A 15356-nucleotide genomic window follows, 5' to 3' on the forward strand; every position below is an offset into this window, starting at 1 on the left:
GCAACATGTGCAGTTAGGTACTGCTTTGTTTAGTATCTCCTGCTCACCTGTCTAATACCCTCACTGGTATTTTATTTGTATGTTCACACATAACCTGTCACCATCTCTGTTTGATTTTCTTTCCTGAAACTAAGTTCCACCTCATTTCTCTGAAACAGAGGAACTGGAAAGGGGATCAGTACTAGTGATAGTTGTAGTTTTCTGGAATCTCAGTTTTATTCAGCTTTTTCACATTTTATACTTGCAATAGTGTCTCTTAATGTCACTAGAACCTGTCCTTTTCTCCCATAGCCATCCCTTGTGATTACTCATATTATTTATGCTGGGTGATCCTATGCTTAAAAAATGACATCCTGGTTTACTTTTGTGCACCCACTATAACTGTCAGTCCAGAATCCCCCAGGTACTGCCCCTTAGAGCACCATTCAAAGCAGGGTTTCTCATTTCCTTTCAGAGGCTGCAGCTTGTATAAAACCTCAGCCTCGTGCAGAATGGAAAGTAGTGCCAAGTAACCTCAGTATTGTGTTTATTCAAGGACAGCAGCTCATTTTCCCTCTGAGCTGACCAATACAAGCAGCAGTTTTTCATAGAATAGAATCACAGAATCATTAAGGCTGGAAAAGACCTCCAAGATCATCAAGTCAAACCTTTGACTGAAAAGGTCAAAGTTTTCTCTGTTCTTCAGGGCATCAAATTTTAACTTCTTTGGGATTGTTGCAGCACTGACAGAGTCCCTCTACAGGACCATGTTTTCGTGTTGCAAGAACAGTCTCAAATACTGACTACAGAACAAATTCCCCATAGGCCTATTGTCGTGTGATGGTACATTTTTGAGGTTTTATACTTTATTCTGGAGTATTCTGTACTGGCTGGTGTCAGGAGCCAATGCTGGCAGAAATATTCTGGTGCTTAGACGCAACTGTGATGCTCTGTTGCTCTGTTTAGTGATTGTACCAACACTAAATATTCGAATCAGTTGTAACAGAATCCACTCCAAAACTTTATTTTAGTGTATGCTAGACCACAGTGGAAATATCCCATGTGAGGAAGTTAAAATGCTAGATTCCACGTTCAGGTTAGCATCATATATATTTATTACCTTTGAAAAAAAAATAAATTTAAAGAAACACACATGCTTTTGCATTTCCCTCCTCAACCCATGCAATGATGAACAAAAGAACTACCTGCCTCAGAAGCATACAAAGCCTCTGTCCATCTATAAAGAGCTCTGCATGGTTTCTTTTGCTTACAGATGACAAGACTTTCCAGTGTGAGATGTGTTTCAGATTCTTTTCTACAAACAGCAACCTTTCAAAACACAAGAAAAAGCACGGGGATAAGAAGTTTGCATGTGAAATCTGCAATAAGATGTTCTACAGGAGGGATATCATGCTAGACCATCAAAGAAGACACTTGGGAGGTAAGTTTACTGCAGATCAACCTAATTATTACTCTCAAAAAGCAGTAGAGGTGAGAAAGTTAGGGAAATGATTGTGTGCATTAGATTCTTCTGAATGGTAGCTTTTTATTTTATTGTCAGTTACCTGATCCAGAGTAGCAAGTTTCAGCAAAATGTGACATTTATTAAAAATAATAGTCATGGATCCTGCAGGGGAGTTGTCTAATTCTGTGAAAAACTTTCTAGGAGATGCACCTGCCTTTTTTTTCAGCCTCATGTGATTGAATCCAGTGCTACTAACAGTCATGTGAAAGCTGCTTGGCTTGTTAAGCAGTAGTTTAGACTAGCTGATTTTAATTATGATTTGAATTCTGTTTGAATTTTTTAAAAAATCGTGTGGTAACTCGAAAATCTGAAAGCAGAGAATTAACTTGCCATGTACAACTGGAAGTGGCTACTGTATAAATATAGTATCAATGGGATGCCGTGGGATGTTATCTTTCAAACACTTGAGAATATATGAGAATGAGATTATGAGAGTTTACTGTTCAGAATCTCAAGCATCTAAGGATGTTATAGGTACTGAAAGACTGGAAAAACTTCATAGGTTGCTAAATATGTATTAAAATGCCTTTGTTTGTTAAAACCAAAGGTGATTTAAAACGAACAGCCAGATTGTCTAATTTTGTGTTTGGGGCATAGCTGATTGTCACTGGCTCTTTTTGTGATTCAGACCTTTTGTCATGAACCAGAGGAGAGCCAGAGGACAAGGGGCTGAATGGCAATGGCCAAGTGTCTCATATTGAGCTGTCACAGAAGAGCTGGAGCCCTCTGTCCTCTTAAAAGGAGCAGGGAAAGAGGTCTGAAATCCTCACTGAGCATTAAAGCTGATGCTGAATTGTTGCCTCTCTTCTTAGAGACTCTCCCTCCTCTCCCTCTTCTTAGTGAAAATGTTTGATTGAAGTACCAAGGCCTACTAGATCTGCCTGTTTCCTGGTGTTGACAACAAATGTCTGTTTTCAGACACTTTACAGTTGGTGTAATAACCAATAAGCCATAGCACATCACTTTGGGAGACTGCTTTTATATTCTTAAGACACTGTTTTAATTTAGAAATCACCCTTTTGTTATCAATTAAATCCTGCATCGAGGGCCTCCCCAGTGTTTCACTCTTCTCCCCAGTACTCCCCTGAGAGGGCATGCAGACTGGAGTGGAAAACCATGGTTTATTTTTTTGTTTTGTTTTTTTGATGGGGACTGTTCTGTGAAGGGGTGAGGCGTGTGAAAAGAGAAGACTTTGAGCACAGCACGGAGAACATGGTTCGCTACAAGAAGGAGCCTTCGGGATGCCCCGTGTGTGGGAAGGTGGGTGTGTGTGGCCAGGTCTGCACTGTAGCCCCAAAGATACCACAGTTTAGTCTAGAGAAGAGAAGGCTGAGGGGGGATTTCATCAATACATACAGATATCTCCAAGGTGGGTGTCAGAGGATGGTGCCAGACTCTCTTCGGTGATAGGACGAGGAGCAGCGGCCGTAAATTAAAACACAAGAAGTTCCACCTCAACATGAGGAAGAACTTCTTTCCACTGAGGGTGGCAGAGCACTGGAACAGCCTGCCCAGGGAGGTTGTGGAGTCCAGTCAAGACATTGCTCTTTAAACAGCCGTAGCTCCATTGTATCCAAGCCCACTGTGATGGTGGGAGCTGTTAGGACAAAGAAAAGAACAAAACTAAAGTTCAGGCAAGACCTTTTTTCAGGACATGCAGCACAACGTGGAGTGTCACACATGGCCCCTGTGTGTGTCAGTGAAATCTCATGGCTTAGGTTATTTAAAGTGGAGTTTTTCTGCCAGAATGTAAACAGCTGGAGTTGACCGCGTGCATTGGGAATCATTTTCCACTAGGAATCAAAGTGAACTCATAGCATAATAATGGCATTGTTGCATTTGGGTGTTTTAGCACTCATGATCTTAAGTTGCTGTTATCACAGAGAGTGTGGGTTTAACTAGTGATTTTATAAATGGTTAATGATTCATGGTGTAAAATGTACCTGAGCAGCTCTTAAGCTGGTGTGTAGACCTCTGGATTTGATGCTTTGGATGTGTTACATATCAATCAAGGCAGATTTTGTGCATATATCTTTTTGTAGACAGGTGGAACATTCATGATTCAAAAGACACTCTAAATATTTCTAATTCTACCCTATGTAGTTCTGCCGCAGCTTTTTTGGAAGTCCATCTCTGATGAATGGCCAGTTTCAGTCAGTTCCTTGGAGCTTTGCCCCTGGATTTTGCCATGCCAGCAGTTTCTAAGGTAGCCTGCTGGCTGGCTAACAGGAGATCCTACATGTTTCTGGCCAGAATGAATCAAAAAGACAGTAAATATATTCTGTGCTCTTCATTGGATAAATTACAAAGAACTGCTGGACATGGTCCAAAACCCCTTCATCCCTTCCTTCCTTCTTTGCTTTTAGGTATTTTCATGTAGGAGCAACATGAACAAACACCTTCTAACACATGGAGACAAGAAGTACACTTGTGAAATCTGTGGACGTAAATTTTTCAGGGTGGATGTGTTGAGAGATCATATTCATGTCCATTTTAAGGTATTGTGTTAATATTTAATTAGAAGAGGCAGATTGTTCTGACATAACTAGGTTATCACTGAATTGTAAGGGATTGAATGGAAGGGGAATTGTATCACTCAGTGGTTGTCATAAAGATCCTTTTATAGATGTAATGCTGTACCAGTTGAGTCTCTTTACATTAAAGTTCCCTTTATACACACAAAAAATTAATACTATTTGTTTGAATAAAAAAATTAATTAAGTTATTTGTTGTGTAGTCATGGACAGAGGAACTTTGTTGACCTGGATTGAATGAAGCAGGAGGATATTTTAAATAAATAATATTACAGCAATTGTTAATGCAAGGCAGTCTTCATGGCAACAAAAGGTCAACAGGTCTTTACCTTTTGAAGAATAAGTTCAATCTATTAAAACAAAATGTTCTTTCCCACTCTGCACAGGACATAGCCCTCATGGATGATCACCAGAGAGAAGCATTCATTGGTAAAATTGGAATCTCATCAGAGGAAAATGATGACAACTCTGATGAAAGTGCAGATTCTGAGCCTCACAAGTATAGCTGCAAAAGGTGCCAGGTAGCTTTAAATACTTTCAAATTAACTTGTTTTGGGATGGGGATGGGAGAGTGGCGATGTCTGTAAATCATTCAGAATTTTAAATAACATTATGGGTTTTCAAAGAGAGGGCCGGTCCACAGGTCTGCAGTGCTTGTTACCTCTAATCTGTGAAGTGATGTTATTCCATAAGATTTTGAGTGGTGTTCTGTAAGGTGAATGCTAAACACTTACAAAGAGAAATACAGATATATTCGCTTACCCGTGGAAGGAAACAAGCAAAACCGGAGGAAGAATCACTAAAGGAACATTCAAATCAATAAGGAACATTCAGATCTTATACCACCTTTTGATTATGTGCCAACTAAAATCATTACAGCATTTCTGAATGATACAGTCCACAAATTGATTTTGCTGAGATCAGATGGTCCTCTGGTGGATATCCAATTTGGAGGATTAAGACTGCTGCTTATGTTCAGCATGGCTGCTTATTCTTGGGCTGCTCTGTGACTAACAGGATGGTGTTGGGAGTACTGCTGGAATGTAGTTTACTCAGTAAATTGGCCAAACTGACATAGGGACAGGGGAGTTTTGGTGGTTAAGCCACTGACGACCCCTGGAAATCAGAGCTTATTTCACAGCGCCCACTTAATTTTGGTGAAAGTTCTTACCTTATCTTCATTTTATAACCTGGAGATGATAATCCTTGAGTTTTCTGTTCTTATCTGTGAACTGGTGTAAAGTGAAAACTGATTTGAAGCTTATGCCAGTAAACATCAGAAGGTGTGGTATCACAGCAGTTAATCACATGGCTGCTTTCAGTGTGCTAATTTTCCTGTCTGACACTTCATGGGTACATAAACTGCATAAAATTGTGTGCTCCCAAGTGAGGGCAATTGGGCCATTTAGATCAGAAGGCTCTTTTTGGAAGCTGGGGTGTTTTTAGTACTTTTACAGGTGTTTGTGAAATAAAGAGTTGTGTAAGGGAGCAGCTGTGGAAAGTGAGATTTGCTGTGAGGAGATGGGGAGGCTCTTCTGGGAAACTGAACAGCCAAAGGGAAAACAACAAACAAATGAGTCTTGGTGAAATCCCTCTTCTGAGCTCTTCAAAATCTCTCTGTGTTTTCTCTCATCCCAAAGTACACCTTCACCAAGCTGTGCAGTGCTGTCAGAAATACCCTGACTAATTCCAAAGTTGGAGCAAAAGATCATGTCATTATGGCACTTTGCCCTGATGTTCTGGAGCATGTCTGGACATGCTGGATCATTTTGGATATGCAGGGTTACTTAGCCCAGGGAGCTCAGTAGTGGAGCTGCTGTCTGGCACAGCTTTAGCACTTCCAGGAGCTGAGCTGGAGTCACTGCCCTGCAATGCCTAGAAATTCCAACTCTTCTGAAGCCAGTGCCAAAGCTGACTGTGCAGACTAGAGCTTGCCATGCCCTTAGAGCCCAGCAGACATTTCTTCCACCTGTGGCACCCTCACTTTGACAGCTGCTGGAGGTTAAACATGGCTCTCTTCAAGGCTGTTCCTCAGTGCACGAATAATTTGGGGTCCTCTTCTTGTGCAGTCTAAGAAGTGGAGACACCACCTCAAGCAGGTTTTCCAAACAAACTGATGTCCTGTAGCAGCGTCCTTGTAATGGCCAAAGGAGTTCAGGCCTAAATCCAGCTTTCACGGGTTTTTCATGTAGTGATACACAGGGTATTGAAGTGATACACAGGATATTGAAGTGATACACAGGATATTGAAGTGATACACAGGGTATTTAAGTGATACACAGGGTATTGAAGTGATACACAGGGTATTGAAGTGATACACAGGGTATTCACATCAACTCACGCCACCTCGAGATCCTGGCAGTGCACTCCCAGCTCGTTGCTGTGCCTGAGGACTTTTTCCCCCTTTCATTCACTATTGTTTCATTCCCCAGCTGACTTTTGGCAGAGGGAAGGAGTACCTGAAGCACATCATGGACGTGCACAAGGAGAAGGGCTACGGCTGCAGCATCTGCAACCGGCGCTTCGCCCTGAAGGCGACGTACCACGCACACATGGTCATCCACCGGGAGAACCTGCCTGACCCCAAGGTGCAGAAGTAAGACATGTGGCACTGATAAGAGGAACCATCTTCTTGGAGTGACAGTGGCTCTGCCCCCTGGTGCTTTTAGAGAACCAGTGACAAGGACCCGAGGGAATGGCCTGAAGTTGTGTCAGGGGAGGGTCAGGTTGGATCTCAGGGAAAGGTTCTTCCCCCAGAGAGTGGTTGGGCACTGAACAGGCTCCCCGGGGCAGTGGGCACAGCACCAAGGCTGCCAGAGCTCCAGGAGGGTTTGGATGATCCTCTGGGGCACATGGTGTGACTCTGGGGATGCTCCTGTGCAGGGCTAAGGGTTGGACTCGATAATCCTTGTGGGTCCCTTCCAGCTCAACATAGTCTGTGATTCTGTGTAATTGGGCTGTACTAAAATATCTGAAACAGTATAAGGGCTGTTAAAATGTTTATTAAAAGCTTGAGGTAAATATCACTGATGATTGACTTCACACAGATGATTAGTCAACAGCCTCGTAGTTTGGGCTTTGCAAATTACAAATCAATTATTTTAATAAATTTTTTTTTAAACTACTTTTTGAGTTAATAGCAATGCCAGGCTGCTCCAAGCTTGCAGTCAACTTACAGGTTTCTTAAGGTTCATTTTAAAAAAATTAAGCTTCAAGGAACTTTTATAATAATTAGTATTAGCAAATGAAATACAATTATTGACAGAGATGCCTGAAAATCACTTCTGTCTCAAGAAAAGAATCGCAGTTTTTGGTCTCTTTGGTTTCAGATACATCCACCCATGTGAAATCTGTGGAAGGATTTTTAACAGTATAGGAAATCTGGAAAGACATAAGCTTATACATACAGGTAAAAATGTTGTGTTTCTTTATAATTATCAATACAAAAAAAGAAATTTCTATTGTCAGTGCCTGCCTTTTGTTTGTTTTTTTTTTGGCTGGAGGAAAAAAGTTATGGGTTCTTACTGTAAGATACAATCAGATAAATGTAATATTTTTGCTTTTAGGGTAGACTGGTTTTCTAAAGCAGGTAATATTAATGAAATTTGATCTGGGCACACAATCCAAATTCCTAGATAATATGATGTTGCAGGATTCACCTAATTCTGTGTTCTGTACTTCCCCAGATTCTTATCCATGCCACCTTCTTGCCATTACACAGGCTGAAAACTGCTACTGCAAAATCATTTTCAACAGCTCATTACTATTTCATGCTACTCAGTATTTTCCTGCCTCAGGCTTTACCTCTTTTTTTTACAGATCTCACACAAAAAAACAGCTTTTCTCTCTCTCCAAAGTCTGCTAATTTAGTTTGGGCTACAATATGCATGAAAGGTGTGGTTGACAGCACAGGGGGGGCTGTTGCCCTCTTTAAGTCACCACTTTAGTCAATTTTTAGGAGATGCACATTTTTCATTAACATTTTTTTTTTGTTTATGTTGTCTTTTAAATTTATTTTTAAGGTGTAAAAAGTCATGCTTGTGAGCAATGTGGCAAATCATTTGCTAGGAAAGACATGTTAAAAGAACATATGCGAGTCCATGATAATATCCGAGAATACTTGTGTGCAGAGTGTGGCAAAGGTATGTCTGATGCCTTGTTTTCCATTAATTGTGATACTGAATAGCAGGTGAATATCTGAATTAAGACTTCTTCCATTCTTAGAGTATTTGGGAAGGTCTGGGAGTGCTGTAAATCCTGCATTTTTTGAGAGGTAGTAACTGTATGAATCAGGAGCCTTAGGGTTACATAAACTACCCCCAATTTTATAGTTTTGTTTTATGGCCTGTAAGAAAACACTGATTTTTATAACATGCCTGACTAGGTTCTAATGCATTTGCAGCACAAAAGTGAATGCAAGTTGATTTTTCTTTTTAATTATATGCTTGTTTTCAGGCTTAAGAAATAGAATAATTTCTCTCTGTAAGAGCCTTAAATGTCAAAGTTGCTTTGACTTTTTTAATTGTTTGTGTTACAACTTGGACAAATCTGAACTGGTGTTTTAGTGGCAGGCAGTAGTAAGTCTGACACCTCTAATGATGCTTTGTCTTTGCTTGTCCCTGCTCTTTTGCTTCTTCCTCAGTGGTTACTCAGATGTTTTCCAGAGCTTTTTCCTGGAATTAAAATAATAATGATAATGTGCATTGCTACATAAACAATTAAAAATATGCAGTTGTGGACTCGTGGCAAATATAAGCTTAGAGCTCTTGGGTAACAACATGATCATCCTGAGTTCTCTGAAGGTTGGAGCAGTGGAGTAACTGTCTTGCTGCACCTTTTGTCTCGCAGGAATGAAGACAAAACATGCACTTCGTCACCACATGAAACTTCACAAAGGGATTAAGGAATATGAGTGCAAGGAATGCCACCGAAAATTTGCACAGAAGGTCAATATGCTGAAGCATTACAAAAGACACACAGGTGAGGGCTCTAAAAGTGGCACTTAATCAGTTGAATGCTTCCCAGTAGAGAACCCTTACCTAGAACAGTCAGAGAGTATGAGGAAAACTAATAAAATACGTATTTTCTGCCTTTTGAAAAGTGAGATTTTGTCCTCTTCTCAGCTGAGATCACCTGTTCTACAACTGGAGAGATACAGCTTAGTTGGTTTCAAGTTTTGGTTTTTTTTTGAAAGTGGTTGTTTTGGTCTAGGGTAGGTCCAGAGCGTTGGCTTTGTTTTAAGTTAGTCTTCAGGTTCTCATTTCCCAACATTTTACCTCCCACATCGGTTTCCCTTGGATTTATTTTCTGCTGGATATGGTGCCATGGATGAAAGTAGGTGGTGAAGCTGGGCTTCTTCTACTGGTTTGACTGTGGTTTTTATGTTTTTTTAATGTTAGTAATGTGAGACTCTGGATTGTCCCAGATGCCTTAGGCTCCTTTGACAGATGCTAAATGTGCTCTTCCTGCAGGAATCAAAGATTTCATGTGTGAGCTCTGTGGGAAGACGTTTAGTGAGAGAAACACAATGGAGACTCACAAGCTGATTCATACAGGTAAACCCTCTAAAAAACAGTATCCAGCAACACCTTTATTCTGTTCCTAGGCTTGCTTTAGTCTTGCCAGTCTTGGAACTGGTGTTGCATATCCTGTTACCAGACACAAAAAATTGTTCCTCTTGTTGAGGTGTTGACATTACGATACTCATCTGTTGGGTTTCCTTCCATCTGCCACCAGTAGGAAAACAGTGGACATGTTCAGTGTGTGATAAGAAGTATGTCACTGATTACATGCTACAGAAGCACATCCAGCTCACTCATGATAAGGTGGAAGCCCAGAGCTGTCAACTGTGTGGGACAAAGGTTTCTACCAGAGCCTCCATGAGTCGGCACATGAGGCGTAAACATCCAGAAGTGAGTTAGTTTGGACTGTGGGGTGGTTTGGTTTGGTTTGGTTTTTTTTTTTTTTTTAGGAAAGTTTATGGCCTTCAGCGACTTGAATTACTTTTTTTCCCTTTCTGTTTTTCCCTGCTTTTTTGGAGCCAGTTTTAGGTAGTGTCTGTGAAACATGCACTTAACTGAATCAGCCATTTAACTGCATTACATGTTTTAGTAGTAAACAGATCTGATTGCCAGTCCCTAAAAATGAAGTTCTTCTGCTTATTGAAACCACTTTTCTTTCTCTGCCTCAGCTTAAATGTGTGTTTTTTCATGTTTTGTCTTCATCAATTAGTGAGTGTAATGGATTCTTTTTCCCCCATTGTGTTCCCTGTGTTCAGAAGTGATCTGAAAGAAGTGGTGAATAGAGAGGTGGTGGCGGCATCTGCTGATGATACAAAATTATTCTCAGCATTAAAGATGAATGCTGACTGGAGAGAATCTGGATTAGAGGGATGTTTTGTCTGACCCCAACGGGGTTTTTTCTATGTTCTAATTTTCTGAATAGCTGCTGTGTTTCTCTTCAGCATTCCTTGTTTAGTTTTGACTGAGGCTTGTCCATTCCCTTTGAGGCTTTTTTTTTTTGACTACCACTTTATCATTATTGTTGCTTTGCTGTTTTATCATGATGACTGTGAAGGAAGTCAACAAAGTGCTCTATTTATTGATTTGGGTATTAAAAATGCTCTATTCTTTGATGAGCTGAGATGTAGAGATTCAGCTTAAAATAATGAAGTAGGACACAGTATTTTTTTCCAAACACGTTGTTTTCTATATAATTCATCACTTCCCAGTGGGTTCTGTTCTGTCTAGAATGTGAAAATAAACATATTCTTCTATTGGTGTCTTTAAACTTTGCTGGTTTTCAGTGAGAATGAGAAGACTTTATGCCAAAAGGTTATTTAGAAAAAAACCATGGTTAACTCCTTCATATTAAATGATACATGTAAAATGTTAGATTACATCATTTTGGCTTTGTGACAGGATTTATTAGGGAGATGCTGTATTGACTGCAGCTCACCAGCTGATACCTCTTTGTCTACAGATCCTTTCAGTGAGGATTGATGATTTAGAGCAGCTGCCAGAGACAACTACCATTGATGCCTCTTCGATTGGGATTGTTCAGGTAAGTTCCAGGCCCACTGGAGGGTGAGGTGGGGACATTTTTGGTACATAACATAGCTGAGCACAGGCTGTGGGTGAGGAATGTGCTTTTTCAGAGCCAGCCCCAGAGTAACATGTCCAAGCAGCTGCAGGTTCTTGATCTGTTTGGTTGTGTAACGAGGGTGCTGGTAAAACAGAAATAATTACAGGGTGAAGTCTCATTCCCCAAAATCAGGTTTTTCTAAGGTTTATTTCTTCGCTGGAGAACTGACAGTAAAACAGCTTCAGGTGATAGGCTCTCACTTGGAACTTCATTAAGCAAAAGGACTTGATGTTTTGTTTATAACTGTGTTGCTCCAGCCGGAATTAGCCTTGGAACAGGGCGAATTACCAGAAGGGAAACAGCACATAAAAGCTCCTAAACGTGGCCAGAAACGAAAACAAAAGTCGGGTGAGGAGGAGGAAGCTCAAGTGCCTGAGGACCCTGCCTTCAGTGAATACACAGAGAAGGAAGGTGAATTCACAGGGAATGTTGGAGATGAGACTAATTCAGCTGTACAGAGCATCCAGCAGGTGAGCTCCAGGAGCAGGGTGCTGAGTTGCAGGCATTGCTTAGAGGGATAACCCTTTGTTTTTGGCTAATTGCAAACACAAGAGCGTGATTGGAACATCTGGAGCTGATTTGATAAACAGTGGTAATACAAAGATGGATAGAGACGTTAAAAAAACAAGGAGTTGGACCAGTAAGCTCCTTATGTTTGTTTTCATTTCCTTTGGTGTTACCATCTCCTTGTTTGCCAGGTACCACTAGCTGGCTGATTAAAAAATGAGATTAAAAGCAGGAAACTTAATGTGGCTGGTTGTTTTGAATATTGCCTATCCCCCTCTCCCATTACCATCGTACTGCTATATGTGGAAGTTGTTATAGTCCAAGTTTTCTGCACGTGGAAGCTGTTATATTCCAAGTTTTCTATGTTCCCCTCTGCGTGTGACTTCTTCTGCTGGCAGTAGCAACATGTGAGCCCATCAGGTGGTCTTCCTTGACGATATTTGATAGTCATGTGCAAGGTCTAAGGTTGTGTCGCAGTTTGAGACCCTCAAAAATCCAATTTCTAAGTTCAAGCCCCTCTCCCACAATTTGCTTCAGTGTGAGACGGTTTTCAGGCAAAACACAACTACTCAGCATTGGGGGAAGGGGAAAATACTTACAAGGTTTATTTACATACATATATATATATATATAGGTAACAACTGTCTTTTTTTTACAATGAAATAATATATTTACATTAGATTAAATTTCTCTTTTTCTTCAACAAGAGTCCAGGAAGAAAAGAGAAAAGCCCTTTTGTCACTTTTCAGGTCACAGTTCCTTCAAATTAGTTTCTGTGGTATTGGTTACTGTCCTTTATTTTTAAGGCAGCAGATTTGAGTATTGCAGTCAGAATCTTTCTGTTCTTACTTTGTGAAAATCCCAATCCCTCGAGCCCAAGCCTTCGGGGGACTTCCTTAGAGACTTACACTCCTCTCTTGTGCTGCTGCATTTTGGAACTCCCTTCAGATGGGTTGAGGTCACCTTTGTGTTTCCCCTCAGGTGGTGGTGACCCTCGGCGACCCAAACGTCACGGCCCCTTCCAGCTCTGTGGGGCTCACAAACATCACCGTCACTCCCATCACAACAGCAGCTGGGACCCAGTTCACAAACCTCCAGCCAGTGGCCGTGGGCCACCTGACTGCCCCGGAGCGCCAGCTGCAGCTGGACAACTCCATCCTCACCGTCACCTTCGACACCGTCAGCGGCTCCGCGATGCTGCACAACCGCCAGAACGACGTTCAGATCCAGCCCCAGCCAGAGGCGACCAACCCCCAGTCCGTGGCCCATTTTATAAACCTGACCACCCTGGTGAACTCCATTGCTCCTCTGGGGAACCAGATTTCGGAACAGCACCCCCTGACCTGGAGGTCAGTGCCTCAGACTGATGTCCTGCAGCCCCAGGCGCCGGCGACGCAACAGCAGCCGGGGCAGCAGCCGGTTCAGACAGAGCAGCAGCAGCAGATGTACAGCTACTAATTTATAACTTTGGGAAGTTTTGAAATGGACTGTACTCAGAGACAAAAAAAAAAAAAAAAAAAAAAAAAAAAAAAACAAAACATTGGAAAATTTCTAATAGGATTGTTTGCTGGATACCAAACAGAGACGGGAAAATGTTTATACAGTGAGGTGTGAGGTAAAATTGGCGTAGCAGCACCCTGCAGCACCCTGATCTGAGATTCTCATGCTGTCTGTAGACCTTGCACTGTCTTAACAAAACAAAAAAGGAAAAAAAAAATCTCACCACAAATTCAGCATCCCCTTGCACTCGTGCAGTAAGATTGAGATTTGACAGGTGTCAAATCATCATACACCTTAACCAAAGCAGGGAAATCCTAAATGTTACGGCACTTGTGATGTACAAAACCCTTTCAGCCATACCATGTCACTTCTCTGCAGTCTGGAAGTGAAATGTGAAGACCTTGTTCACAGTGAGTGGAATGTACTTGTGGTCAGCTGGTAGAGACTGAAACGTGAAGACACAAATGGGCAAAACAATAATTGTCTTTGTTTCTTATTTTCTTTAGGTCTTGTATCTTAACAACACTGGTAAACTAGGTGGAATTTGGGGCTTTGGGGTGGGCATGAGTGTGGTGTGGAAGAAAATATACCCATTTTACAAAGTATTTCCATTTTAGTCATGGGAAAAACCCTGTACCCGTCACACAGTGTTAGTGCTACTTGAATCAGATAGCTGGTCTGATGCTAAAGCAACTTTTGGGGTCTTCTAGTCAAGTTTGAATCAAACCAATTACAAACTGAAAAAAAAAAAAAAAAAGAATGTGATACAGTTTTATGTAATTTTTCAAACCTGCTCTTTCAATCTTGCTTTTAGCTAATAGGCCTGAAGAGCAATCAGTCCCCTTTGATCAAGTTCAGGATGTGAATTTTTTTCAATTCGACTTATTTCATCGTGTAATAAACATTTGAGAAAGCATTCTTTTTATATATATATACATATACATATATATATATATAGCCTTTGTACTTTACTGTGTGTTCCTGGTGAATATTTGTGTGAAAAACATTGTTGCCAATACGATTCATTGATTTTTTTCATCCCCATGTTGCCTTTTCTCACGGAAATAACGTATGGATTCTGTTCCTTCTGTTTCCAGAAGTATTTCCAAAATCCGTGGCCACACACAGGGTTGTGTGTCATGCAGGAAAAGGGAATGTCTGAAGCATTTTCTGTGTGCTGCCACATGGAGTCAGTGTGCCCCAGTGTATAACGGGCAAGGTTTGCATGACTGTTGGGGATACAAATAGTGGGTTGGGTCAAGGACATCTTTGCTGACACTTCACTCTCATTCCATTCTCCATACATTGATGTGCAGTCTGGACTTTAGCATGTCAAGAAGATAGTACTGTTCCCACAGGAAGAAAAAAGAAAAAAGAGCTGATAGCAAAAAGGAATAAACTAAAAAAAAAATAAATATATATAATATATAAAATATGTTGCTGCCTGGAATCCTGAAAGGCAAATCTGTCCTTCCAGCTGAAGAACAAGGTCCTTTGGGGCAGCAGACTGAGCCACAGAACCTTGCTGGGGATTCTTGCTGAGGATAAAGCAGCTGCTGTGTTTGACAGATGGATTGATGGTTGTAAAAATCCTGTCTGTGCCTGTCATAGTTATGAAAATGTTCCATGTATTAGCAAAAATACAAATAGGAATGACTTCAGCTTTGAAAGTCTCTATTAACATGGACTACTTGACCCCTAAAGGATGCCTTATGATCTCTGCAACAAATTCTTCCAAAGTATAAATGTCTGGATATTAAAATTAACCTCCAGTGGTTTTTCTGGTGCCATAGCAGTGTCCAGAGCCTTGCTATGCCAGGCTCTGTGTAAAGCTGCAGGACATGTGTAAGAAAGGGGTTTCTGGTGACAGATTTTGTGTGTCAGAGGAGCAGAACTACTTTTCTGTAAATGTCAAAAAGTCTACAAAATGTCTGCATGGGGGAGACCTGTATTTGATGGGACAAGGATACATATCAGAAAGAGAAAATACCTTTTAGTGGTGTGGGAAAGAGAATTTTTCATTCCCTACCCCGTTCTGTCTTCCTCAGATACTTTTCACACAATATCACGAGATGCTGTAATTTTTTAGACTCCCAATATCCCAAGAAGTAGACTTCTTGGATTATTTCACCACTGGCTTGAGCTAATTAAGTTTCTCCTCAGCTGTC

The 15356-nt window shown here is 41.0% G+C and overlaps 1 protein-coding gene across 5 annotated transcripts in view; it reads left to right on the forward strand.

Annotated features, from left to right (window-relative positions):
• Window positions 1–14858, forward strand: part of PRDM15 (PR/SET domain 15) — a 37294-nt gene extending 22436 nt beyond the window's left edge. For 3 of the 5 annotated variants that reach the window (XM_027741993.2, XM_027741995.2, XM_027741992.2), the window contains exons 13-25: window positions 1253–1420; window positions 2670–2764; window positions 3871–4002; window positions 4425–4559; window positions 6471–6634; window positions 7368–7447; window positions 8061–8180; window positions 8887–9018; window positions 9510–9593; window positions 9775–9950; window positions 11020–11100; window positions 11439–11651; window positions 12670–13146. In XM_027741993.2, the coding sequence (XP_027597794.1) occupies window positions 1253–1420; window positions 2670–2764; window positions 3871–4002; window positions 4425–4559; window positions 6471–6634; window positions 7368–7447; window positions 8061–8180; window positions 8887–9018; window positions 9510–9593; window positions 9775–9950; window positions 11020–11100; window positions 11439–11651; window positions 12670–13146 (2057 nt within the window). Of the gene's footprint in view, window positions 1–1252; window positions 1421–2669; window positions 2765–3870; window positions 4003–4424; window positions 4560–6470; window positions 6635–7367; window positions 7448–8060; window positions 8181–8886; window positions 9019–9509; window positions 9594–9774; window positions 9951–11019; window positions 11101–11438; window positions 11652–12669 lie in introns of all 5 variants that reach the window. The other 2 variants (XM_027741991.2, XM_027741994.2) reach the window with 2 other exon arrangements.
• Window positions 14859–15356: the final 498 nt, after the last annotated feature.

This window comes from Pipra filicauda, unplaced genomic scaffold (genome assembly GCF_003945595.2).
Source record: "Pipra filicauda isolate LSUMZ 115617 unplaced genomic scaffold, ASM394559v2 scaffold436_size1054928_pilon, whole genome shotgun sequence".
NCBI lineage: Eukaryota > Metazoa > Chordata > Aves > Passeriformes > Pipridae > Pipra > Pipra filicauda.